The sequence below is a fragment of the Helicoverpa armigera genome, chromosome 9, assembly GCF_030705265.1.
Source record: "Helicoverpa armigera isolate CAAS_96S chromosome 9, ASM3070526v1, whole genome shotgun sequence".
In the NCBI taxonomy this organism is placed as follows: domain Eukaryota; kingdom Metazoa; phylum Arthropoda; class Insecta; order Lepidoptera; family Noctuidae; genus Helicoverpa; species Helicoverpa armigera.
In genome coordinates, this window is record NC_087128.1 from 11,450,103 (window position 1) to 11,476,771 (window position 26,669).

Here is a 26,669-nt window from a genome sequence, read left to right on the forward strand (position 1 = left end):
GTAGGCGAAACCTAGGGTGTAGGCTGGACTTGTTGTTGTTAAAGTAGGCTTTTTGTGGCGAAATTCAATTCTGCAACATTGTCCACCGATTTCAGAATAAAGGTATGGCGAAAAAATCCAATAAATATTTAAGAGTTTCTTGGAAAGAGTCACATAAGTTTCATAATATTTGTAGGCTTGCCACTTACGAAAAATGAGTAATACTGAGTTTCAGACACAAGCCCAATCTTTAACGCTTCAATAAGATTTCCCATGTTCACACATAAACCTTGAATAAAGCAGAATCCGGGTACGATTAACTGTCTCAGCTTTACGATTGAACTTAACCAAATTACCGTTAAACCTTTACTGTTGGCATAAACACTTTAATGTAAATTTTCCTAGAAATGAGCGGCGAAATTCAATAAAACTAACATTATCGGAGCCCAGTTCGCGGAATAAAGGCGCATGTCATTTGATGTTATTAAACTGTGCACTATGAGGGCAGAGAAGACTGATAAACTATAATAGTAAGTAGACGTGCCCGTTGTCACGTAAGCCATTGAAATCTATGTCCTTATTAATATTAGAAATCCAAGAGTCTGTATGTAAGTAACTAAACCAGTAACCCGCAAAAAAATGGCACAGACATAGATGACCTGCTTTAGCAAATCTATCAAAATCTCCAAAATTGACTGAGGCAAAACATAACGGATCAATGCACTATAAACAAATAAGACTTAAATAAGAAGATTGCCAAAAACAATACTTGGCAAACTAGACGTTCACGATCCAAAAAAGAATCCCAACTAACAAACACTAATTGATTCTCAGTACCAATACAAAAAGCCAGCTGTCCCCATCTGAGAACACAAGACTCAATTCACAGTACACACTGGCCTCGCACAAGTACAAGTCGATGTACACGAACGGAGTCAAGGTGAGATGTCAACGCTTAAACAATCAAATCGATTGAATAGACCACGCGATACAAAATTATTATATCGAGACAGTAATATAGATAACTGGGGAACAGGTTTGTGAGCTAATAAGTATTGTAGTGGGACCTACACTAATTGTTGACGCATCAATATTGTTCATACTGTACTTGCATTGTGTTCGCCTCCCCAGTTGTCCCGTATATCGCACTACCAACGCACGCTACTAAATATTGTGACCGTACCAAATCGTATGTAACCTAATTGGAGTCAGAAAATAAAAGTGTATTAATTAGTATTCGATTTATTTACTTATCTCTGAACACGACACCCCACCATCTAAAGTATGATTCTATTGAAGAAACTGAGGAATCGAAATTTTGAATCGATAAACCTTTCAAGCATTTATTTTCAGTGTCTTTAACATTATCTTCTCTTTCATATAAAAATTTCATATCAAATCTATAGCATCTAGTATATTGTTTCCAAAGTCATCATTACCCAAAATGTTTTCTATATAACATGAACATATTTTGAAGTCTAAATAACTTACTGTTACTTAATTTATATCACATTCCTTTGCCAGTTGTAACGGCGTTCTAATTTCCACATCTTGAACCTTATCATTAAAGTTAACTGTAGACTTGATTTAGACAATCAAATCATCTATTTTATATTTATTTGTCTATCATTTTCCTGTTTCTTCGTCTCATTTCTTCCTAAGTTGTAGACAGAGATGAAAGTAAGAGAAATATCTTAATTAACGGTCTATTAATAGGCTTTGTGCAAAATTACGTCCCGTTGGGCATTGTCGTGCGTACCGATTGGCTTGACCGAAAAGTTATTGATGTTTCAGAAATAGAACCGTAAGATAGAATTAACCGAAACAAAAAAAATCTTAAGCAGATGATACTTAAATACTAATTTAGTTAATTTCTTAACAACATCTTTAATTACTTTAATCAGGTACGATCATTTTCAGTAGCAAAATAAATCGAACAATACACTTAGCAAAATGGCAGTCAAAATAGTAAGTAATGAGTAATGATCATGACAACATCAAGTAACTATTCTCAGAATCCACCGAAGGGAACGAAGAAAGCCAACTTGAATGACTCATTAGTGTCACAACGAGCAACAATAAGTAATTGCCAACACCACGTCGACGGCTCCCGATAATCTCCTACAAGTCCAAATACTATAAAAAAACTTCTGTCAGAAGTCGAACAAGAAGCCGACGCCGACGACTCAATCGTATCGTCGATATCTGCACTAAATGGTCTGTCATTAAGGCTGCGCGAGCGCTTCTCCGCGCATGCATCAACGCCACAATAGCACGATCTACGATCGAGATGTTAACGATAGTATTGATGTTAAATTGCATGATTACTTCCATAATGTCTGCAGGTGACACTGTTACTTTAATATTCACATATTCTGCTTCAATGCTTTTCAGAATGTCATAAACGACACTAATGAATCTACCTCAGATCTTTCCGACAATACCAAAGAATTTACACAAATCGTTAGAAAGCGAAATTAACACTCACAATTAACTACTTTTAAAGGGTTTCCTCGTAAATCTAGATAATGAAATGCTTACCGACTCAATACGCGGTCGCTTTGAGGTATTTCGAACTCTACTCCTTTCGCGTTTGAGTTAATTTTCGTTCGGAGCCCGGGGTAAAGATAAGTCATTGGAAAGTGAAATGGGGGCGCACCTGACTTTGCTTTCTTTACGTCTCGGTGTTCTTTTTGCTTCAGTGAGAGTGGTCTAGATTCGATAATTGTGTCGGTAGCGATTCCGTGACGAGTTCGGAACGCCCTCCCGCACTAACCACGGGAAGTTGATTCATCGGTACAACACTTTCCAAAGGTCCACAATTTGCAATGCTAATTGAAATATTAAAGACGAACAAATTCTCAGCGTGTTCACGGCTAATGCAAATAATTAGAAAACCATTCATTCACTCAGCTCTCTACTCGCATCCATTCAGGATTGTTCAATGAATATGGATGTATTTTTTTATCGATCGCTGTCGTTAATTAAGCCTAGTTTGCTTTTGAGTTTGTACGTGCAGCGTATTTAGTCATTTAGACTGATAGTTGCTTCTAAGTTATAGTCTTTGACGAGTTTTTTGTTGACTGAAGAAGTATCTTTATGTTTGATGTTCGTGTCCATGTTGCTAATGATCGCTTCTCATGTTGAGCTGCTTTTGTTAATGCTTAAGTAGATATCTGATGAATGTGCCAATGTCAATGTGCTAATTGATCTGGCCAAGAAAGACATTAAAATAATTTTAATCCTCATGAGAATTTCACTATTTGTAAGCCATTTGTATTTGGCTGTATTATATCGATGAGTAGATAAATGATAGTTTCTAATTGCCGAGCTCACTAACGAGTCTGTGTGAGTAACAAAGAACAAACAGTGGGGGTCTTGCAGCTCTTATCATCCTATGTTTGTTGAAAGTCGTGATTCTATCAACATTTAGTTTCATTGTCACTAGTTTTTGTATCGAGACTCGTCTGATTTTGACGCGATAGAAAGTAACTTCACTTTTTTCTATTGTCATTTTCAAGTTTATTACTTTTTTATTTGTTTTGGACAGTGATTTTGATAATTTTCTCCGTCACACTTGTGGTTCACGAGCAAACTGATGCTGATGTAAGTTATCGCACTTTCTCTGAGGATTGCCGTGTCTTGTAAGCTGAGAGATTGATGATTAATCAGTACTTGAGCTAGACTCGTGCGCAGACTCCGCGGCGCCCGGCGCAGCGCTATCGCGCATTGAGCTGCGCGCGCCGACGAAAGTGCAAGTCGCCCAGTTCTCACGACCCCCTCCGCCGCGCCACTGCGCACGACCTCCATCTACCGACCGACTTGAGAAACTATCGATTATTGTAATTCGAATTATTTACACTTTCGGAAAGTAATCGTGGCCGCGCAATGCGCGCATGCGCATGCGATCGCTCGCGATAATGAACGCCATGTTTGGTCGGCTCCGTTCACAAGTATTTTGTTTGAAATGTTTCTTTGCTTTGCGATTTAAAGTCTTGTTAGTTAATCCTATTAGCATAGATAGTTACTGCGATTCTGATAATAGTTGTCGTTGTTATTAAACGCATACCAAGAAAATAACTTAATTAATCAGGAAATTACAAATGATTGGTTGAGCAGCTTTGAAATATTATAACTTTTATGTAAATACCTATAGGGAAGCCAATTAGCAGGTTTGCGTGTTGATTAAAATTAATAACAGGGTTTGACTCGAATATAGGAAATTGACAATTATCGTCAACTCGATTCTGATTATCCAATCGCTCTTCGGCGTCCACACTTCCAAAGGCTTTTATGCGTCACTGCTTCGTGACAGTGGGCTCACTGCTTAATTTCCTTAAATCTTAGCTTATACTAGCTTCCTCTAGAGGCTTCCACCGCGTCCTACTACCACATTAGGCTGTAGCCCCCATGGAAAAATGGGTTAACACTGACCTTTTCAACATCCTGTAGTTCCTGAAATTAACTTCTAACAAACAAACTCTTCATCTTAAAAAGATCATACAAATTATAATAGGCACATTCTAACACTTCTGTCCTGACCCCCACCACAACCCAACAGACATCTGTTTCGTATTAGAGCCAGTACCATAGACTTCATGAACTGACATGTCAACATAATTTCGGTTTATAAAGGTATTAGACGGGGCATTTTAGGATAGTATTTTATATCTGTGGCTGGTGTAAAAGATTGACGCTGAAGCGATTTCCTTCCGATAAAAATGAGAGAGGTAATAATATTTTGGTAATTATTGCATTTTTTTTTTGTGTCTTCATCTGCCTAGCCTCTTCTCTATATTGGAGTCGTCTTATAGTCTTACGGGATGCAACTGTGTTCCGTGTTTTACATGGATGACTGCTTAACTGACCTCTTCAACCTAGTTACCCGGGCTATCTGATATCTCCTGGAAAGACCGGTTGTCAGGCTTCTGGCTTTTGTAGACCCGTTACGACTGCCAAAGATGTTTAAATGCCAGTCACCAATTAAACGTGCCTTCTGAGTCTCGAAGAATGTTATAACATTATAGAAAGGAAACCTCGCTATCACCTATGACTTGATCACCACTACCAAGGGATCACCATAAATAATACCATAGCTATCCCATGTTTCAGTGGTTTTATGGTTGTCACGCGACAAATTTATGATATTTATGAACTACCTCTAATACACGGTAGCTTTAATGGTAACATAATAGGTTTTTGGTACAAACCGCCATAAATTAAACGATTTGGTTATAACTTTATGATTTTATGGGAGTTTTAAAATTGTGATGTAATAATCCGTTTGTTCGGTGACAGTCGTATGTTATGGGGATGGGTCATGGGGATCGAAGATGATGGGATGAGGTTTTTAAGCATTAATATTCTTACTTTTATAATGTCTAGTCTTTTCTGTTTGCTGTTGAAAAATAGTCTTGATAGCAGTAATTCTAAAATGGACATCTTTGATATCAAAACTATCGACGAATTAACGAAAAAGAATGAAAGAAAAATTAAGAACTAAAAAGTTTTTTTTATACTATCGTACGTTGGAGATAGTGACAAGTCACATACCTTAGCCATACCATTAGGCCTTTAAGTAAAAAAAACAAGATTTTATAACCTTAAAACACAAGCCATTCCACGCAATACTAAACTAGGATATTAAACCCTATATGGTGTTACGAATATGGCCCACAACATAAGATTTGTATGGTAAATTTTATGGTCAGTGGGTCTAATACCTATAAAACGGAATGGTGGGTTTAACTGCCTGTTGATGGTGTGGCCATGATGTAATGTAATGCAGTGGTTAATGGTGTTTCAAGACGTCTGGTCATGTTAAACTTTTAAGTAGTGTAGGAAGGTACTAGTGTGTAAAAATCAGAAGTAAATAAACTTAATGTAATTGCTGATCAACTTGTAATATAAACAGAAGAGAGTAATATTTAAATAAAAATCCTGATTTTGTTATGCTCCTAGACGTATAATAAGAACATACTTCTAAAGATCGGTATGCAGATGAAAACAACTTAAGAGACAGACAGGTACAAGGTCTTTTGGACCACGATAAAAAGCTAACACTGAATAATTTCACTGTAGTAGTAAATATAGATATTGTATATCATGAAAGCGGGTGAATCATACATGCCTGAATGTCTAAGCTTGCACATTGTCTAAGCTTGGAAGCACCCAGTAGTGGTCCAACCGCCAGAGCAAGCAAAGACAATGTGCTTATTGCTAGAACATTTACACACACAAGTAAACCTCACCCGCTATCATGAGATAGACCATCTATAAAAGCTCATAACTGCTACACAACTCAAACTAACAATAACAATAATAATTTTCAATTTGCGACTCCTGCGCCGGTCTACGATCTAACGGCTCGGCTGTCATTCGATACGCTTAGATTCGTATTGTGAATGTCATAACGGTGTTGGTGACATGTGGGCTTGGCATACATACTGGTGCTAGTACTTTTCATCTAGGTATATGAAGTTGGGGAATTTTAAGTAAGGATTAAACGTAAATTATGCTGTCTTTCGTCCTTATTAATAAAAAGTTAAGTAACTCTGCCTATCTGCCGCGCTTTCACACCAAAACTGGACCGATCAAAATGAAGTGCTCAGATAGTCTGTAGCCTGAGAAAATGCATAGGGTACTTTTATCCGGCTGCGGGAAATGGCAGAACCTCTGGGAACACCACTATTGTTAGATAATCCCCACTCATCAAAACTCTAAAATAAAATATCATTGCAATTAAAAATGAAATGCGCGCACGCACCATTGAAGAAAAAAACGAAATCGTTGCAAATTCAAAACGAACCACGCAAGAAACTAACTGTAGACTACGTAAGAGGTCATTGAACCCGGTGACATCGCCAAAACGTAGGTACCTTGATTTAGATAACTTTGTTGCTTACTTAATGACTTTGATTGGCATAACTTCACGGTTTTCTGGCAAGCTAGAAACGTTTTTTTAAGCGTTCATTCTTTAATGCTTTGGATTTTGAGTAAAAAATGTCTAGGTTGTGCTTCGTTCAGACTATTTTTGCTGAGATAACAAGTGACTATACTGTTCAGGATAGTGACACTACGATCATAAAGTTTATTGAGAAACGTGCGTTGAAAGTTGATTCCTCTTAAAGTAATATACCTATGTATCGCATATATAGTCACATAATCGAAGAAATCACAATTTCCCATATTGATTCAGCAGGTTAGGCTGTGCGAAAGAATAAACAAACAGACATACAAAATGCTAATATAATACTGCCTCTCACTCATAACGAGAATAAAAATAAAATACAACTAACTAACGATGCATGAGGTTAATCCTTTTAGCTCTTTCCCACATCATCAAGAAAGTTAAGATGATAAATTGATGTTAATATATTATAAGCAGTATAATTTAGATACTAATAACCTAGAAATTAACATTATATCCATAGGAAATCATGTTGTTGATATAAACAACGCTTCGGATGAAACAGTATTACGCAAGATGGCGTTTACAAATGAAATCTTCATCGCATACAAAATGGCAAATTAAGTTGTTTGATTTCCATAATAGGACTAAACTGCTTTCCTTCCGATATTTGTGGCAACCGTGAAGGAAATGACTAATCAATTTATCGCTTCTGTTAATTTCGTTAATCAATCCCAAATCATTCAAGTTACCACCGCCAATAAAAAATGATACTCAAATATAATATCAAAACCAGCCTACTACTAGATAGTGTGAAAACTACTCTTCATCAAACCAACTGTCACCATTAAAATCCCAGAAAATATTAATTTCACAAATCAATGTTATCTATCAACGGAATTCATTGTTCTGTCTACAATTTTCCCACCTCCATCACCAAGGTCTGACCGTTCAGGTTGCATGGCCATTAGCAAGTGCATGACCAGCAACCCACTTTCCTTCATGACCTCCGCAACCCTTGGAGAAAACAGATTTTCGAAATCCGATGTTATCTGCTACCAGATCTAATGTATTCTCCTGTTTATCATTGACCCTGGTCAGTCTTTACTGGATGTTAGAAACTTGATCGTTTGATTCATTTTCTATTCAGCTTACTACATAAGTCTTTTAATTTTACTGTCGCTTTTATTTTTATGTCTTTTAGTTCTTCTACTAAGAGTAAAGATTAGAATTCAATTTCCATGTCATCTCGCAGCGAATCTACGAGATGCATCTCTTAAATTATTTCAAGCATTACTTTTACTTCGTTTACTTAATTTACTACGTGCAGGTGTTACAAGACCTTGTTAATATTCTTAGGATTATTCCAGTCGCCAGTTTTCTAACATTATCGTTATTATAATGTGGTGTCCATACTCCATTCTAATCTGTTGACATTTTTACGCTCAGTTGTAAAATAGATACAGTAGACGCTGAAGCACCAAGTTTGAATTTTTTATTGTTTTTATCGAAGTTATTTACTGCTTGTTAAAATAGAATATGGGTGCTATCGTCCTTGCGGAATAATGAAGAAAGTATCATGTAAATGAGTTCAGTCGTTTTGCTATTAATAAACACGGAATAAGTACATAGCTATGGAGTTATTTTCCTTTCAGCAGCAAGCGAATGTAGGCATCGATCAGACTTCGTATATATTTAAAGAAATAAGTTACCTACCTGCCTCATAAATCATACTTATACGAACAGGAAGACACACAAAAAATATGACTATAATTTGTAGCCGATAGATACCCGACAAGATTACCAAGAATCCGATTATGTCAGAACGGATTCTTGAATCCATCAAAAAGCAACAAGAACTTTTGGGTTCCGAAGCTCAAAGATTTATTCTTATTATAATACACTAAATTGCAAGGGTGTCAAATTCGCAATTTATCGATAAATGCTTAAATCCTCTTAGGATTTCCGAAGCATCAGATTACTAAATCGTTTAATCAAATTCTAAGATGCAGACTTTGGGCAAAAAATTATATCGTGATCCTTAAAAATGTCTTCGATGTCGTAAACTTTTATGAAGATTTCGTAGTTGCATTATTGCGCATTCAAATTGTATTTTGATTCAGTTGTGTTTTTTGTTGTTGTAATGTTGCAACTGCTGACAGAAGCATCAACAGAAGTTTTGCTATTTGTAATAAAAATTAAAACATTAAAATCATTATGATTATAGTCGTCACCGTCATTTTCAATATTTTTTAAACATTTCTAGACCTTCCTTTGAACTGTTGTCAAATTCTTATGACGAAGAATATGTTTTAACGGAGACATTTGTTTGTCAACAGGCAAGCCGAAAGATATCAAAATGTGGGTATCTGTTCGTGGCTCCAGGGTGGGACTTCTCCAATCCGCTCTACAGAACAAAGGTAAGAGATTTCTTTATTCTTCATCATAGATGATTCTATGATGTTATAGAGAAAGGGAAACAATGTAATTTTAAGTTTATCTACATACCTATGACATTTAATATTTTCTGTATCTGTATTATTAGTTTTAACAAACACATCATCTCCATTTTCTGCCCCATCAAAATGAAAACAATTACACCAAGTCTGCAATCTGACTCCAATATCAGTAATCACTCTGCAGCCATACCTGACCTCGATACCACCACACCCTCACTCCACATGCTAATCACGCCAGTTGTCACAGTTCGATTGTTCCCCGATGCGCCTGCGCAAGTCCTTGCCCTCTAATTACTTTCCCGAAGTGATTTTCATAAAATACTGTTATGTGTGGACCCCATTGTTTTGGCTTATGGGAATTGTGAATATGTAATGGTGTTTTGTTTACTTCGTGTGGGAATGAAGGAAAGCCACTATATGATTTATTTGCAAAGTCTTGTGAACTTAGTATGATGGGACGTTTATTTAAAATACTTCTTGTTATAATTATTGCTGGTTCAAGATTGAGTCTTTGCTGCCTTGCTTCATATCTTACTTCCAAATAATCACAGAGCTTATCGCTGTCATTTCATTAGTGCGAGCGCTAAAACCGAAAAATATTGATCATTCACCTCGTGTCCCGCCAAGCGAATTGATAACGCGAATCTCCCGTGATTAATAATATTCTGCCAACTTAAATTCGCGCCTTAAAAAACCGCCGCCATGTTTTTTGACACTTTTTGGCGCCAAGACGCAGCCCCCTGCCGGGACTTTATCGTAATCTCAAGAGATTCACGTTTTGAGACTTCTTTTTTTGTTTGCATAATAATAATATTTCATTGCATTCTTATCGACCGTGCCATTCGTACCTGACTTAAACGAAACGACCAAAAAGTCAACAATGGTTGCGTATGCATCGTATTTTAGTACGTCTAATATTCGGGTTGGTGATTGGTCGTTCCGTTTTCGGAATGGCCAGTAAGATTTGTGTTTTGCATTTGTTTTATGGACGTCGCAATTTGTAATAAGAAGCTCTTGAATGCAGCTTGTCTGACTGATTAGTTTATGAAGGCAAATGTGGGTACCAGGGTACTTCTAGTTTCCAAACCGGTTTATGTCATGATGAGTAATGACTATGATAGCTTCTGCTTTCGACTTGTTTTTCATACAATTTCCCTGCACTGTCTTAGAATATGAAACTGGTATTTGATAATAATGATTTTGATTTAGTATTAACTTAAGATGCAGTGCACACTTCAATATAGCCTGATTATTTCCGACAATTTATCATAACGGTCCTGTCAATTGTGCAATATTAATTATTTTCTCATGTAGGTACACCAGGAGGTCGTTTTACCAGAACGATATCGAGTTTTGAGAACTTTCGTTATTAGTTGATTTTGATATTGTAATGTTTTAACGAACCATCAAGGTTCGTTAAATATAATTTTGGAGATCAGACGATAATTATTGATAAAGATTTTAGATCAGAGATATGTTTATTGGCTTTAATCTTTGCGTTATTTTTATTTATTTATCTCTTAAAAATTAGACCATTTTAAAGAATCATTCTGAAGATTTGCACTCAACCCTAAAACGCCTTTAAAGCCAGTCTCTCCAGGTCTAGAACAAACGTAACTACAAAATTTCAAAAAAATAGCCTACAGAAAGGGTAACATTTGAAAAATGCCACACACTTTATAATACTGCCTTCCTCGCCATGGGCTAAGGATAATAGTGTTTACGAGGCCCATAAATATATGGATGTTCTGCGAAACCCGATTAGGGTCTAATATGGACGCGTTTTTAAAAAAGGTTGTGAGGGGTTACCTCCGAAACATTGTTGCTGGGTTTTATTGAGAGCTCATAAAATTAGATTCGTTTTTGTTTTACTTTGATAAAGGGACAGTCTGATTTTAGAATTTCGCTGAACAGCGTCAGAATCTCTATGAAAAATTATATTTAAATTATTCGAATGTTTATGAAATACAGAGCCTTCTACAGTTATATTTATCACAGGCTACTGCGTCTAGCATTGCTTAATATGCAATTGTATTTATTTTTTTAAATTAAACACCGTCTAAGGCCAATTGATTAGTAACAAGTTACCCCGCATGATAATTTACCCATATAATTATACAAAAATAAATTATTTCTACTGTAACAACAGTGGGGTACTTAAAATGATATTATTCATGTCATAGACATTCTAGCCATTTCGATTGCGGGATTTAGTCGCAACCACAGCTGTAGGTGTAACAAAGATATAGAGGGTACAGAAATCATGATACGAGTATATTTGTAATTAGAAAATGGACTATAGAAGCTAGATTGGTGGTGTCACTTATATATGTATAGTGAACTCAACCGATATTTCTCTATTTTTGGAGTCAAAAGCAACTAAAGCCTTAGAAAACTGTTAAAAAACTATGAACAAGAAACAAAAATTCACTATTTTTCGAATTCCAGCTGCATTATGTGTAAAATAATTCCCTTACAATCTATTACTGGCCAAGGGCCAAACACAACACACATATTACATCTAATAACAAAGGTTTTGCTACTAGAAGTGATATTACGTCTAATAACCAACATTTTGTTATAAGAAGTGTGCCTTCTACACTTCCTAAGTCTGTGGTTGTCAAGTAGTGCGGATCGCACGCACGACTGACTGTAGAAAGCATTGCTTAGATATTATTTTTACTCCATTTTTATCCACCCAGGAAACTGAGATTACATCAGTATACTAAATGATATTTTCGAAAAGCTTGTAGAAATAATTAGCTATTTATTTGCACGGCTGCAATTGCAAGTCTATTTGCAATTTAATTATTGTTTAAGAAATGCACTTTTTAAGTGACAGTGTTCGTCTGTCGACAAATTAAATAAAAGTACGAGTGTGTTAAAGGTTTCGCTCTTGCAAAGTTGGTTTAAAGGCGGTAAGATAATGGATAGGTGACCATTTTATATAGACATTTTTCAATAGTTGCTCCTGGTGGTCAAATTGGACGAATATAAAATGGTATCTAGGTAGTCCCATTCGGACAAACAATCTAACTAAAATATAGATATTTCAGTATCTATATTTTCAGAAATCATTAAGTAATATTTTTTTACACAATAATCCTATCCTAAATAATATCCTAAAAACTAATCAGGATATCCAAAATTATATAATTCGAGCCAATTATTTACTTGATTGTATCCTAACAGCTGGAGGTCGGATAATAATTTGCAAGAATATAATTGACCAATAGGAACGGAAACAGACGTTTGTACCTTTGAGGTCACAGGAAGGTGAGGAGTTTATAACTGTGCCTTACAAAGGATGTTGGAAACAAAAAAAAAACTATTAGGTATTGGTACCTCTGATACATTGGAACTCGTTTTCTAAAAGCCGCTAAGCTGATAACATTTCAGTAGGAAATGTATTAGGGGTTATGTTTTTTTTTACTAAATTACTACTTCTTAACATTAGAGAGGTAGGCAGTCTTAATGAAATATCAATTAAAAATCAAATAAAATTATCAAAAGGCTAACTTTGTTGTAGACAAGATTTTAATCCACCCAGTCAAAAGCCCATCCGAAGTCCTAAAATTCAAAACTTTTTTCATTTATCCAATTTCGTCGACCCTCATGAGAAAACCACCCAAGTATAAAATTGAAAAATTCTGGAGACTATTTTTGAATAAAAATAAAAGGACACTGTGCCGTGATTATTTTATTTCTCATAGTTTTTACAGTGCTTATTTACAGTAGCGACTGGATCACTCCGAAACAAATTTTTCCATTACAAAACATCTGTTGGTTTGTTCGTCTAAGTGATTTTTAATAACAACTTCCTTTGTTATACTGCCTCTGTTTTTATAATAATTCAGTAGTTTAGAATAATAGTTAATAACTGCATACACAGGTTCAAAAGGTCCGAGTCATTAAGTATAATAGATTGTGTATCTTTTTATTTTTATGTAAGTAACTGTTCAGAATTGTACCGAGAAACGAACGCGGAAAAAATCTTGTGCTACGAATGTTTTTCTTTAATTTATTTATTTGTGAGTAGTATTTTTAGCTAGCCTTCATTTTTTATTAATAGTGTATTTATTGCCTTTCATTTTTTAAATTTACATAAATAGTATTCACGATATGTTAATAAAATCTTATTAGTACCAAACAGCTGCGAAAGTAACGAAGTATCGCATTGAAAATGGGAAAAAGAATATAAAAATGTCTTGCAAAGTTCCCAGCCATTTTAACACATTTAATTACATTTGTCTTTATTAAGATTCTGGATGTTTTATCAATGAATTTATTCCTCTTTAAAAGATACTTAATTAGCCGCCTCATCCTACTGGATATTTTTTTATTATTTTTTCTTTATAAAGTAGCGAACACAGGCTGTTAAGTGGTCGACAGATAAAAAGGCTAAGTTAGAGGTTGATTTTTTTGACGCAGTGTTAATTAAAACGTCATATTTTAAGTTGAAATCCTTGTTTGAGATTGTTGATAAGCGAAGTGCATCCCGACGTGTGTGTATGTGTTACGGGTAATGCTAGAAGGTGGAGTAAACCTAGGTTTACCCGGGTTGACTTAGTATTACCCAAGCTTCTTGGGTAAAGTCCGAATAAATATTAAAATAAATTTTAATTCGGGGTTTACCCATGCTCACCTAGGTCTACCCAACTCTGACTGGGTAATGTTAAAAATTTGTCTACTTAATTAGTGAAATGAAAATCCAAGGTCATTTTAAACAATTATCATTTAAAGAACATACAAAGGCGATCGTAATTGCTGGAAGAGCATAAACTTAATAGCTTTAATAGAAAAAAAACTAATAACGGTTGTTGTTGTTCAAATTGAGATTATTTATTTGAGCAACATAAACTGCTGTGACATTTAGAATTTCACATTTTTCCTGTAGATTTGCATGCACACTTCTTTGTAGCTCATTTTGTTTTGCAATTACACTTTTTATAACCCCGGCCTCCTCGACTGTGTAATTTGCAACCTCTCGTAAGCTTTTTTTTCTGGTGGTATAATTTCAATATCAATCAGTTTATCATGACACACAGAAAAGTGATTCCTTGAGAACATTTCCTCAATAGTACCACGTTCGTCCTAGAATTACGCCACGGGCTCGAAAATTACGCAACACCTAACATTACCCTGTCAGAGTTGGGTAGACCTAGGTGCATAGACCTAGAGCATGGGTAAACCCCGAATTATTATTTATTTTACTCATTATTCGGACTTTACCCAAGAAGCTTGGGTAATACTAAGTCAACCCGGGTAAACCTAGGTTTACTCTAGCTTCTAGCATTACCCGTAACATATGCATTACATTGTATTCATATGATGCACTTTAAATGCATATTAAACTCCAGTATATAGAGGTATTATCTGGTGAAAGACATCATGTAGGAGTCAGATTCAGTTATTGATTAAATTATTTCTGAAAATAAATCTGTCTACAATTTTAATATTGTAATTTTTTTTTGAAAATACTTGCATATTATTGTTAGGTTATGAATACAATCGGCAAAAACTCAAGAATAATAACTTACTGCTACAATACTTACATTTCCTGTCGAATATTTTTATTGTTAAAATGTAATGCTTATTGCTTTGTAGTTATGTAATGGACAATATTATAAAAGTTATCTTTTTTATATTTTTTCGGGTTATGCCAGTTCGTGCGTTACAGTTCGCTTGAGCCACTTGACTTCTGTGACCAAAGACCATTGTATTGTTATAAAATATAAAAAATTAAAATAGCTTGTGGTTTTAGTTACTTTTCACTCCTGCCCAAACTCCTTTATAACAAGACGTTAAATAATAAATGAATCAAAAAAACCGGCCAAGTGCAAGTTGGTCTAGAGCACGAAGGGTTCCGTACAAAAAATCGCGTTTGATGTATAGGAGCCCCTACTATACTTATTTTATTATAGTTTTTATTATTTGCTATAAATACATCATGAAAATTTCGGCTGTCTTGCTATCATGGTTCATGAGAAACAGCCTGGTGAGAGACAGACAGCGAAATCTTGATAATAGGATATGTGGATACTGAAGCCTAAAAACGTATTGTTATCTTAATATAACTGTATAAGCTGCAGTATCTTTCAAGGCATTGCCCAATTATACTGCAAAGTCAATCAAACTTTGAATCGATATCGTACGAATGCTAACTATGATTTGAGTTCTTTTTTTATTGTATATTGTCTAGATTATCTTTTGTACTTCTTTTGTTTTATTATTATACTTTAACTGTTGATTTACATCTAACTACAAGTCAGATTTTATCGCTTATATGTCGCGATATATGTCGAAGTCTAGATATCAAGACCATTTAATGTCTACCGCTCTGAAGTAAGTTGCTTTGATATTTGACCTATCCGCATACAAAAAAGGATATTAACTCTATGTGATTTCAGAAGGATGAAAATAAATTTTACGGTTTATTTAAAAACTTTACAAATACACAACAATTCACAAACATCACATAAGAATTGGGAACAAATATCTTGAGGTCAGGTAAATATTCGTTGCGCGGTAATCGAACCCGCGACCCTGAGGGAGAGGTGGATGTACAGCCTTCGAAATTCAGTGATATGTCACGTACCACATATTAAGGAGGTTTACCTTATTTTTATCACTTCATGGGTATATTTAAGTAGCTAACAAGAGCTTAAGAAAAAATACCATTTATAAAATAAATTAGCCGGAAAAGTCGGACAAATCCAGTTTAACCAAGATCTACCTACAGTGTAGCTTATGTTGAGGAATTTAGATAGTGACAGCAATATTATTATAGGTACACAAGTTGCAGGAGCAAGTGTGCACACTGTTTTACTGCCTACCATATAATCTTTTCCTTCTTGTCTCAATCCATCCTAAGGTTGTCTGGAAGAGTTGGCTCTTAGCGATAAGACGGCCCATTATGTCACCCACTTTAACTACCTAGTTTAAGACAAAAATGTAAAATTGGTGTACCTAATAAAGAATATCTATCTATCTATCTATCTACTACAGGCAAAACACTGGCACTCATCTGTAACTGGTTACTCGAGAGGCCGACATAAACAAAGTTAGGAAAAGGCTAGGCAAATGATTGTGAGATCCGGATATTGAACCCAAGACTTCTCAAGATCATTAAATCATCAAGACAAATTCCTCACAAGCCAAACAGTCTAACAAAACATTTAAAATCATAACGAGAACTTAAACGCCTAAATATGAGAACGAAATATTATCTAATACAGCTGTCTTTGTCATTCCCAATACTGCAGAAAGGGACAGAGTTAAGGATTGCACGTTCTAGTCACGAGCAAGGGTTATGATATTAAAATTGTGCTTATTTTGCGAAGTACAACTGTTGGGCAACTAAGGAGTGGTGTGCTCACTACACGGTTTTGTGAGGAACTGCCTCCACTGATGGTTGAGCTAAGCTATATTTTTATCTCCCGAGCCTTCTCACAACTTATGTAAGGGTCGGATATCAGCAGCAGAGTACAAGGAATGACTGCCTATCTGACCTCGTCAACCCAGAGGATAAATTATCAAATTCGGAGTTTCAGGGACCACTTCGATACTAAAATAAAAATAGTGGGCATAAAGATCAACCGTAATATTTTTCTCTTCTTTGATTTCCACGGAAAAAGGAGCAAAATAGAAAAAATGTGTGTACCATGAAGATCCAGTTCAGTTTATTAAGTCTTTGAGTTCAGAATTATGCTTCAGCATGTTTTCAACTTTATCTAAGAGGAGTTGCGGATTTAAGCGATGTTTTAGTCAAGTTCTATCACGAAGCTTATAACGCCATGCACTTTAGGCTTTTGATCGCGTAGCCTACCATAGCGTAGCTTGTTCAAGACCACTATCCTATCAACGTTATCTGGTCGGGCGTTATGAAGCAACCACGCTAGTATAATTTGTATCGATCTACTATTTATTTATGGGAAACCAGACAGGTCTAGATCGAGAACTAACTAACTGGTCTATGGTATCTTACGATTGTATGGGACGATAGTGGTGTCAATGTAGATCGAAAATAAGGTATAAAGGTGTTAAAAGTTTCAAAAATGTACCCTGTACCAGTCGTTATAAGCTATCTAAGTGAAATGCTGCTAAAATTGTCCAGAACATATCTACGTATACTGTTCATGATATTGAGGGAATAGAGAGTGCACCTGTGTCCACGCAAATGCTTGTGCACTATATCTAATACCTATGTCTTCGCAGCTAGCTAGCCTAGCTTAGAGAGAATAGCCACCATCATTATAAACTTGAAGTTACGTTAAATTCATCATAAATAGAATAATACTAATTGATGATGTCCTCCTAGCCGATTATCGGCTACGGCGGCTGTTCTCATTTAAGGAGATCAGCCAATTGCGCAGGACATATTATAGTGCACAAGCATTTGCGCAGACACAGGTGCACTCCCTATTCCTTTCACTCTCATAACCCGATGGGACGGCAAACCCGACACGACCGGAGAGAGATCAGGCGCAGGACCGACATTTACGTGCTCTCCGATGCACGGGTGTATCAATCACCAACTTCCAGGCTCCGGTCTGCTTTGTGAAAGTCTTCTAAAACCCACAAAGCGATTTCGGCCCGACTCGGGAATCGAACCCGAGACCTCGTGCTCAGCAGCCGCACTTGCGACAGCTAGACCAACGAGGCAGTCAGAAAGAGGCATAAATAGAATAATACTAATTATATTATCTATTACTAAGACTATCCTATCTTTACAGCAAAGTCTGTTAAATCAAATAAATTTTATCTCCAAAAGCTCAGAGGTTTTAATCAATAGCTTGCATACAAACTGGTATTGTAAAGAGCACATGCTATTCCTAACTTTAGTTATATTAGACCGCGAGCACACTGCAGATTTAACAGTAGGCCGGCTGTCGACCCATCATCCTCCGAGCCGTTTTCCCAACTATGTTGGGGTCGGCTTCCAGTCTAACCGGATGTAGCTGAGTACCAGTGCTTTACAAGGAGCGACTGCCCTATTTGACCTCCCCAACCCAGTTACCCGGGCAACCCAATACCCTTTGGTTAGACCCTTGGTTGGCCGGCTGTCGACCCGTTGGTATGTTTTTTTTAGAATATCGTGAATTTAAGCAGTTCTTAGTCGGTCTGACACCGAACAAATACCCGATCGTTGTTACGGGTGTCCTTTCTTTCATTTTTATACTGATTTATGTTCCCAAATGAACTATCGGCCGACTAAAAGTTTGTAGTGTGTTCACGCTCTAAGTATTCGTAGTTTCAGTTATAAATTAACCGAGTCACCATCGGTTAATAACTTAGGAATCGATAACCAGTGTGATTTCTCGATATTGCGGTTTGCCGGCTTTTATGACCCGAATCACTGTTGCGTGGTCTTGACACAGAATATCTAATGGAATAGATAGGACTCTTGAAAAGTGTGAAATATAACCTGCATAATAAAAAATACTTTATATCAATTTGTAAAGATGTGTACTATCGGTCGCCCTCAAATAACTAGGTACTAGATCCTGGATAGATGTAGCCTACTGACACTACTAAATAACGTGGATTTTTTTAGGTAAAAGAATTTCCAAAGATTTTCCCTTAGCCAACTTCAGCAACTTCCTATTTTCCAGATTTAACTCTAAATAAAACAAAGAAAATAACCTGTATTTTCTACAAAAATTACCGAATCATATATTCTTTATATTAATTTATTGTAGCAAATAAATTACACCCTGCACCCATGAATCAAGCATTACCTTTGTACGTATTGTCGCATCTGTACAATAATCATTAGTTAATTAAAGTAGGGTCTAGCTTTCTCCAGTTAACTTAATGCTGAGTATCATGCAGATCTAGCTGCGATTGTGCTGCGTTCCCAGCTAACTGGGTGATTGGAACTGTTTTGGGGTACAAGTATTATTAGTTAGAATGGAAACTGAACAAGTGGGTATTTTCTTTAGACCACCGATGGAAGTGCTCAGAAACCTAGTATAGATTAAGAAATGTAGGTGTAGATTCATTATCATCAGGATTATATTATATTTAGGTATTTGGACGACTGATTGACGAAATGTTTCCCTCAGGGTAGTAATATCTGGTTGCGGGATTGTTCGAAAGAGTTACCGCGGCTCTGGTACATAAAAGGCCTACGACGGAACACGACGGTTTTTATGTAGTCAGTAAGAGTCTGACACTCCCTCACCGCTGCTAATCCATAGCGGGAGGGGTCATTTCATGATTTTTAACGTCGTTAAAAATAAAAAAGGGTATGTAGTAATATCTGTAGATATATATATAGTAGTAGTAGTATAGTTATGTAAGCTTTTATAAATAATGAAATTAACAAAAAAGAACAAGGTACTTACCCATACAAGCCGGCAACATATTTAACTTAATTTCAATACAGTAACATTAAAAATACAGAGAGAGCACGAGACTGCGCACACGACGTGTTTTTCATACATTTTGATCAGGTTTTTCATACATACTTCATACAAGGCGAATGTGTTAACATTAAAAATTACTTGCACTTGCTACCTTTGGTTATACAAGATGTAAGGGCTACGCCACACTGGGTGAGAGATGGTATAACCTCATTAAATTGTCTGGACTTGGAACAAATGCCGCATTTGGGCTTTTGACTCACTTTCCTCTTAGAATAAATTCTGAAAGATTAAATAGGATATGGTAAATGTATGTTTTAAGAATTTGGCTACTATAAGTGTAACTTTACCTAGCACATGGCAACACTTAATCTTGAGTAGTCCAACACGCCAACTGTGCCAGTCAAATATGTCAAGTTCAGATAAAAATGTTGACCTAACTTTCCGATAGAAGCAATTAATTACAATTTTGAACAGCTTATTTAGGACCAAAAAAAAACTACAAGACAGGATAACTGATCCGTCCACATTCACCAACTTCCTTTACTTGCGTGTCACCCATCTAGACACAACTAGGTATAAGGTATAAGTCTAACTAGTAACACAAACAGGTACACTCGTCCAGTCTGGACGGGTGTTTACAAAACAAGTTGTAACATCGTAAGGGTCGACTGATGTCGTTTTAATGATATCCTTTAATGCATAAATAATGCGAGCATTAGTGGGCAGCGCGAATGCTCTCATGATGCAACATCTGATAACATCGCAGGATTTTTGTGATGTACTCTTACGTTTTATTGTGGTTTTGGAGGCTGTTGGTGAGAATGTTAGGTGCTTAGCAAAATTGAGGTAGATACTCAGAAGTGTTCCTCAGGTTAGGTATACTGTATGTGGAGGAAAGTGATTCTTTGTTACCTATATCAACCTGTTTTAATAACTGGCCTATTTCAAAGAGCATTCCTCATCCCTGTGGTGATTACGTTCGTTCTTTCTGTGTAGCAGAAGAAGCTTGTGTCCTGCTAAGGGACAGAAAAAAGGCAGTTGATAAAGTGATCATATTTATATATTTTTTTGTAATATACATGTATTTTATAATTCAATAATGATTTATCTGTCAAACCGAGCGATGAAACGCGATGACCAACGCTGCCGTTGTCCAACAATTCCTATTTCTATTCTTCATACTTTAATACAAACCACATTTCGATACACCAATATAACCCGATTGTAAATAACAAATCAATCGCAAACAGCAGTAATATTAGAAAACAGTAGGACATGTGATATAGTTACAAAAGCGGCGGCAACCGTGACGCGTTATCAGACCAGAACACGCAGTTTCACCTCGTTGCGATGCAAATTAACGGCTTTCTATCGATCCAATAGGATTTTTGTTTATATTGATCAAATTCCCTTGTTATGCCTTTTTTGTAGGCCTGAATTCCAATTGGGATATTGTGTTTAATGATTTGTTAAGGAATCAGAAACCGTGGAGTTTCATTGCGCGCGCAATCAGCTAACCCTTTCGACACTTGATTGAAAAGTATACTATTTTTTTTAATCAAGTAGATACTTGATGGTAGTTGTGTTAAGACATTACGGTATTTCTTTGCTAGCCAGTAACATTTAACTCCCTAGCTAGCTCTTCCCCAACTTTGCTGGTGTCGGCTTCCAGTCTTACCAGATGCTGCTGAATACCGGTGCTTATAAGGAGTGACTGCCTATGTGACCTCAACCCAATTACCCGGGCAACCCAATACCCCTAGGAAAAACTCTAGCCAGTAGTATTCAACTTCAATGCAAAAACTTCATAATAATCTCGAAAACATCCTATAATACCGTGCTTAAGCAACTTGCGTTATTCAATCTTATATTACCATCACGGCATCCAAGCTGCAAGCCGCCAAATTACTCAAAATACTACAATAGACGGACAAAAACAACCGCACTTTATGTATACGAGTAATACAAACAAAATTGTTGTCTATGCGTGCGGCGCGGGCGCAATGCGGAAGCGGCAACCGCACGCCGACAGACAGACGAACTAACTATATGTATTACAGAGCAATTTTAGCTGGAGTTTAAAATATTAGAATAGTTGGTTGTCATACTGCGTAAATTGTGTAAGTAAGTGCTTGAAATGGACTTCGGAGTTCCGCAAAGTAAATCTGTAGTATCTGTAATATTATAAAGTTTGAAGAGTTCGTTTGTTTTGAAAGATGTAATGTCAAATACTTTTGGCCCTATCGTTAAACCAATATTCTACGACAGTAAAGAAAGATAAGGGCAAGTCAAATATACTGATCTGTCATACGGAAATAAATATGCCGAAATGCAATCTTGCATAACTTACAAAAAAATAGACTTTGTTAGTTTAATTCCGCTACAAATCAAATACTGTATTCTGTAAACAAGTTTCTCACAAAAACTATATCAACAAAACGTCAAATCAATCATACCAATCAAAATAAATTAAAAACGACCATATTTGAATTTATTATAAGTTTGCTAATGCATTTCCGACACCCACTCACGCTTGTCCATTATTTGGCACATAAATGATAAGATAGCTGATAAAATATTGATTTAATGCGATTAATCGGTCGATAATTTGGCGCTAAAATCCGTGATTGATAGCAATCGAAATGACTTGATAGCAATCGAAAAACAAATAGTAAGAGTAAGATCAAATAAAAAAATTATAAATGCATCAATCCCCCAAGGAAGCGTAATAGGATGCCTCTTGTTTTTAATCTATATTAATGACTTGCCCAAAGCCTTGGAAGAACCAAGTGTTCTTTTTGCCGATGACGTATCCGTACTAACATCATGCCAAGATGATAGTGATATAAATAATCAGCTGACTTTAATATTCAATAAAACAATTAAATGGATGGATCAACATAATCTCGAAATAAATTACAGAAAAACTAAAATTATGACTTTTTACCCATATCAAAAAAACCCTCTGACAGTTAACTTCACCATAAACGGTACAAAAATTGAAGTAGTTAAAGACTTTACGCTTCTAGGAATAACAATAGATACACATATAACATGGAAAACGCATATTAATAATACCAAGGCAAAAATCTCAAAATTTAGCTATGCTCTCCGCGAAGTGAAAAAAACTACAGACATACAAACCGCACTTACAATGTACTACGCCTATGCAAACGCATGGCTAAGCTATGGCATAATACTGTGGGGAAATAGCACAGACGCGACTACTTTATTTACACTGCAAAAGAAATTAATTCGCATTATTGTAAATATAGAACAAACTGACAGCTGCAAACCCTTCTTCATTAAACTCAAAATACTCACATTACCATCTATTTACATTCTAGAAATATGCAAGTTTGTTAGGAAATACAGTAACTTCTTCACAACCCGAGGAGACAAACACAAAACCAGATCACTTAGACATAAGAACATGCTCATGCTACCTACTTCCCGTATGACATTACATTCAAATAGTCCATATGTAATGGCAATAAAAATATATAATAAATTACCAAATGCTATAAAAAACGAACCAAAGTATAATGTATATGTAAATAAAATTAAGGAAATCCTAACTAAGAAGGCATACTATACAATTCAAGAATACATGAACGACAAAATAAATATTAGTCATACATAAACATTATACACACTACAATACACTAAAATAGCTGATATCTAAATAATTTCCTAATATACATATATTTATACAAATATAAAGAAATATAATATATAATTTTAATTGTAAATTAACTACTCCTATTATACCTAATGTTTAAAACTACCATAAAAATTTAGAATTAGTTTTAAGTGTTTTAAATGTACTGGCATTAAATGCTAAATGTTGCTGTGCCCTAACAGGGTCCACAAATGTACCTAGCTGTAAGCTTTTTGTAACACCATATGAAACTTGTGGAATGCAATAAATGATATGAATATGAATATGAATATGACTCGTTAAATCGATATGAATTTATTGTAATTGAGTTTTTATTGTGAGCAAATAGGAATGGAATTTTTTGGTCATGATTGGAATATGATTATAATGTTTTTTTTGGTGACACCTTCTGTAAATTAACAATTTTAAAAATTTAAACACCAACAAGCGAATTAATTGTTTTTCATTTCAGATTTGAGATATATAGATCTCTATAGTAACGGTCACTCATACCCAGCCATATCATGACCTCAACCAGAGCAAAAACCCACAAAAAAACGTACACACAAACAAACAATTTCCCGTTCACATCACACAGTTGTACTTAAAGCGCAAAAAGCTACAAAATCCATATAAGAAATGAGTTCATTAATATTCCCCATATCAGAAGAGCAGAGTTAAATGGTAATTTGTTTTTTTCTATGGCAACAACCGGTTGGTTGGTCCTGCCCTATTACGGGAGCAACCGGGAAGTGGTTGATGCACCCTCAATTACCACTAAGAAATGGAGTAGTAGCGGACATACGGTGGTGAAGGATGGAGAGCAGATTTGTTAGACTTGTTGTCAACCATGTTTTAAATGCGATAAAAATGTGTTCTATTAAAATATCAATAGGTGATTGTTATACATATTAGTTTATTACAGTAAATAATGTTGTGACAAAAGTATTTTATTTATTTCTCTAAAAATATAAGAGATTTTTATCCACATGGATACGCTCGATTGTACCGTATACATTTTATTTCCAGATTCCAGATTATAGTTAGCTTATTCATGTAACTGCTTTTATATAATTTTGTAAGCCTTTACAAACGACCACTTATTGTTGAATCCAGTTTTAAACAAAAGATACTTGTAAATAAACACAGTTATTTAATAAAATTACGTGCGATTCTGAAAGAGGAATTCCTTCAATATTACGAGGAAAACATAAATTCTATACGGCTAGAGTAAACAAACTGTAAACGCTTAGTAATAGTGACATCTCACATAAAAACACATCTTACAATTTCTACTGCAAGCAATGACCATATTCGGCACCCTTTAATACTTATATAACTGCGTTTAACAACATATGAGGGGTTCCATTCAAAGGATGAACAAATAGCGACGGTCATTTTCCTCGATTAGTCGTAACTGTATTTTCTATACTTGGTAGAATTCTATAGGGATGCTTGGAGACTTTCCCAGGCGTATGTCACGTGGCGGCAACGGCTCACGCCTGCGTCCGCGCATATAACGCTAAATCGGCGCAGGTTTAGTGCGCAACCGACACGCCCCCAGTTAATTGGTGTCGTCCGCGCAGGAATGTGCGCACCGCGGTAATGCTGCGGTCCATAGTAGTTTTATATTTAAAGGAAATGGACGCTTTTATGTCTTTTGTTACTCTATGGGACTGGCCAATGAATGAATGGTGTTTGGCTCTAATGGGGAACCCATTTGTTTTTATGTGTGATGCTGCTGAATAGTTTTTGCAATAAATGATGATAATTTGTACATCGATTAGTTTAGATATTATTTTCGTACGTAATCATATATTAATTTTAATTTCTCGTTATCGTCTTATGACTTTTTATACATGTTTATACCAAAACAAATCAAACACGACTTTTAATTAAAATTCACATTGAGCAACGTCAAAGGTTTATGTTATTATTTTATCGCATTTTTATTGCATTATGGTGTCTCAAGTATTTGAGTTTTATGTGCTCATAATGTTTAGTTATGCTCATAAGTGAAGCGGAGAGGTTGTAGACCTCTCTAATTGCTGGTAATTTTTACGTCTTCATCGAAATGTTAAACCAGGCCCTTAGAAGAATGCCGCCGCTGACGTATGCGGTATACGTTACGAGTTACGCAGTGTTGATTAGAAAAGTATTTCAAGTTTTTATGTTTATTGTTACAAATGTATTGAGGTATGTCTGTTAACAGCTAGTTCAATGTTGAAACTGTGGGAGTATTGATTTGTTTTGTGTTTATATTACAGAGTACACTACTTTATTCATGATTCCGTACTTGAAATAAAATTGTAGGGATCTATTGTGATTGCCATGTAGAGTTTGTGCGGATAATCAAGAATGCATTAATGACCACATTATACAGCATTTATTAAGAATATAAAAGCCATATTAAACCTACTTAAAAAAAAATAAACATGCAATTATTTTTAAAGCATTTCATAACTCCGTCTAATCTGTTCGCCGAACGAAGCGTCCGTATGTCCGAGTTATATTCCGCGTTCCATCCACGCCACTATCATAACCTGTAGTTAGGGCTTAATATCTAACTGAACACTTTAACTGCCAGAAAATATTCACTTAGGAATGCCGGCAAATTATACCGTACGTCAACATTAAACAAAACGGGATTTTTATTGAAATTGCCTTTGTAAACTCGGGTTTCTATAAGGTAGTTTGTTTCTTAATTAAATTACTGTTGATTTATATGGGCGATTAATCCTGCTAGGATACTGCTAGGATTAATCCCCCATATTAGTCATATATTATTAGTATCACAATCTATAACGCGTTCGTAGTAAAGGATTTGAGTTCATTAAAGTTTAAGTGATTTCATGATTGAAACATTGCATTGCGCGCTACGAGCTGCAAAAAGTATGTTTGTTTATGTTTTAAAATGTGTTACGTATCGTAAAATATTCAAGTAAGAATGCTAGTGAAACTGCAATGTTTTTACAATCATAAAAATCAAAGATTCTTCGACAGCCAAATATACCCTTATCCAGAAGATTGGACAAACACATACTCGCACACGTTATCATAAGTACAAAACAGTAAATTTCCTCATAACTGACATTGCATTCGACCCTTCTAAAAATACACTTACATAACAGCGCCCGTGTCCAAAATAAGTACTAATTATTACCTAATTATACCTCATATTGAGTGGTAACAGGTTCGAAAGCAAGTACCGTATTGAACTAATACATTAGCACTGCGATCAACTAATGTTTTTACCTTATTTTATCTTGAGAGCTTATTTACTCATTTGG

General features: G+C 35.6%; 1 protein-coding gene across 5 annotated transcripts in view; it reads left to right on the top strand.

Annotated features, from left to right (window-relative positions):
- The window catches only part of LOC110369723 (protein outspread), a 252,489-nt gene that overhangs the window by 87,324 nt on the left and 138,496 nt on the right, over positions 1-26,669 (top strand). For all 5 annotated transcript variants that reach the window (XM_064036195.1, XM_064036199.1, XM_064036196.1 and 2 more), the window contains exon 2: positions 9,229-9,309. In XM_064036195.1, the coding sequence (XP_063892265.1) occupies positions 9,229-9,309 (81 nt within the window). The remainder of the gene's footprint in view (positions 1-9,228; positions 9,310-26,669) is intronic.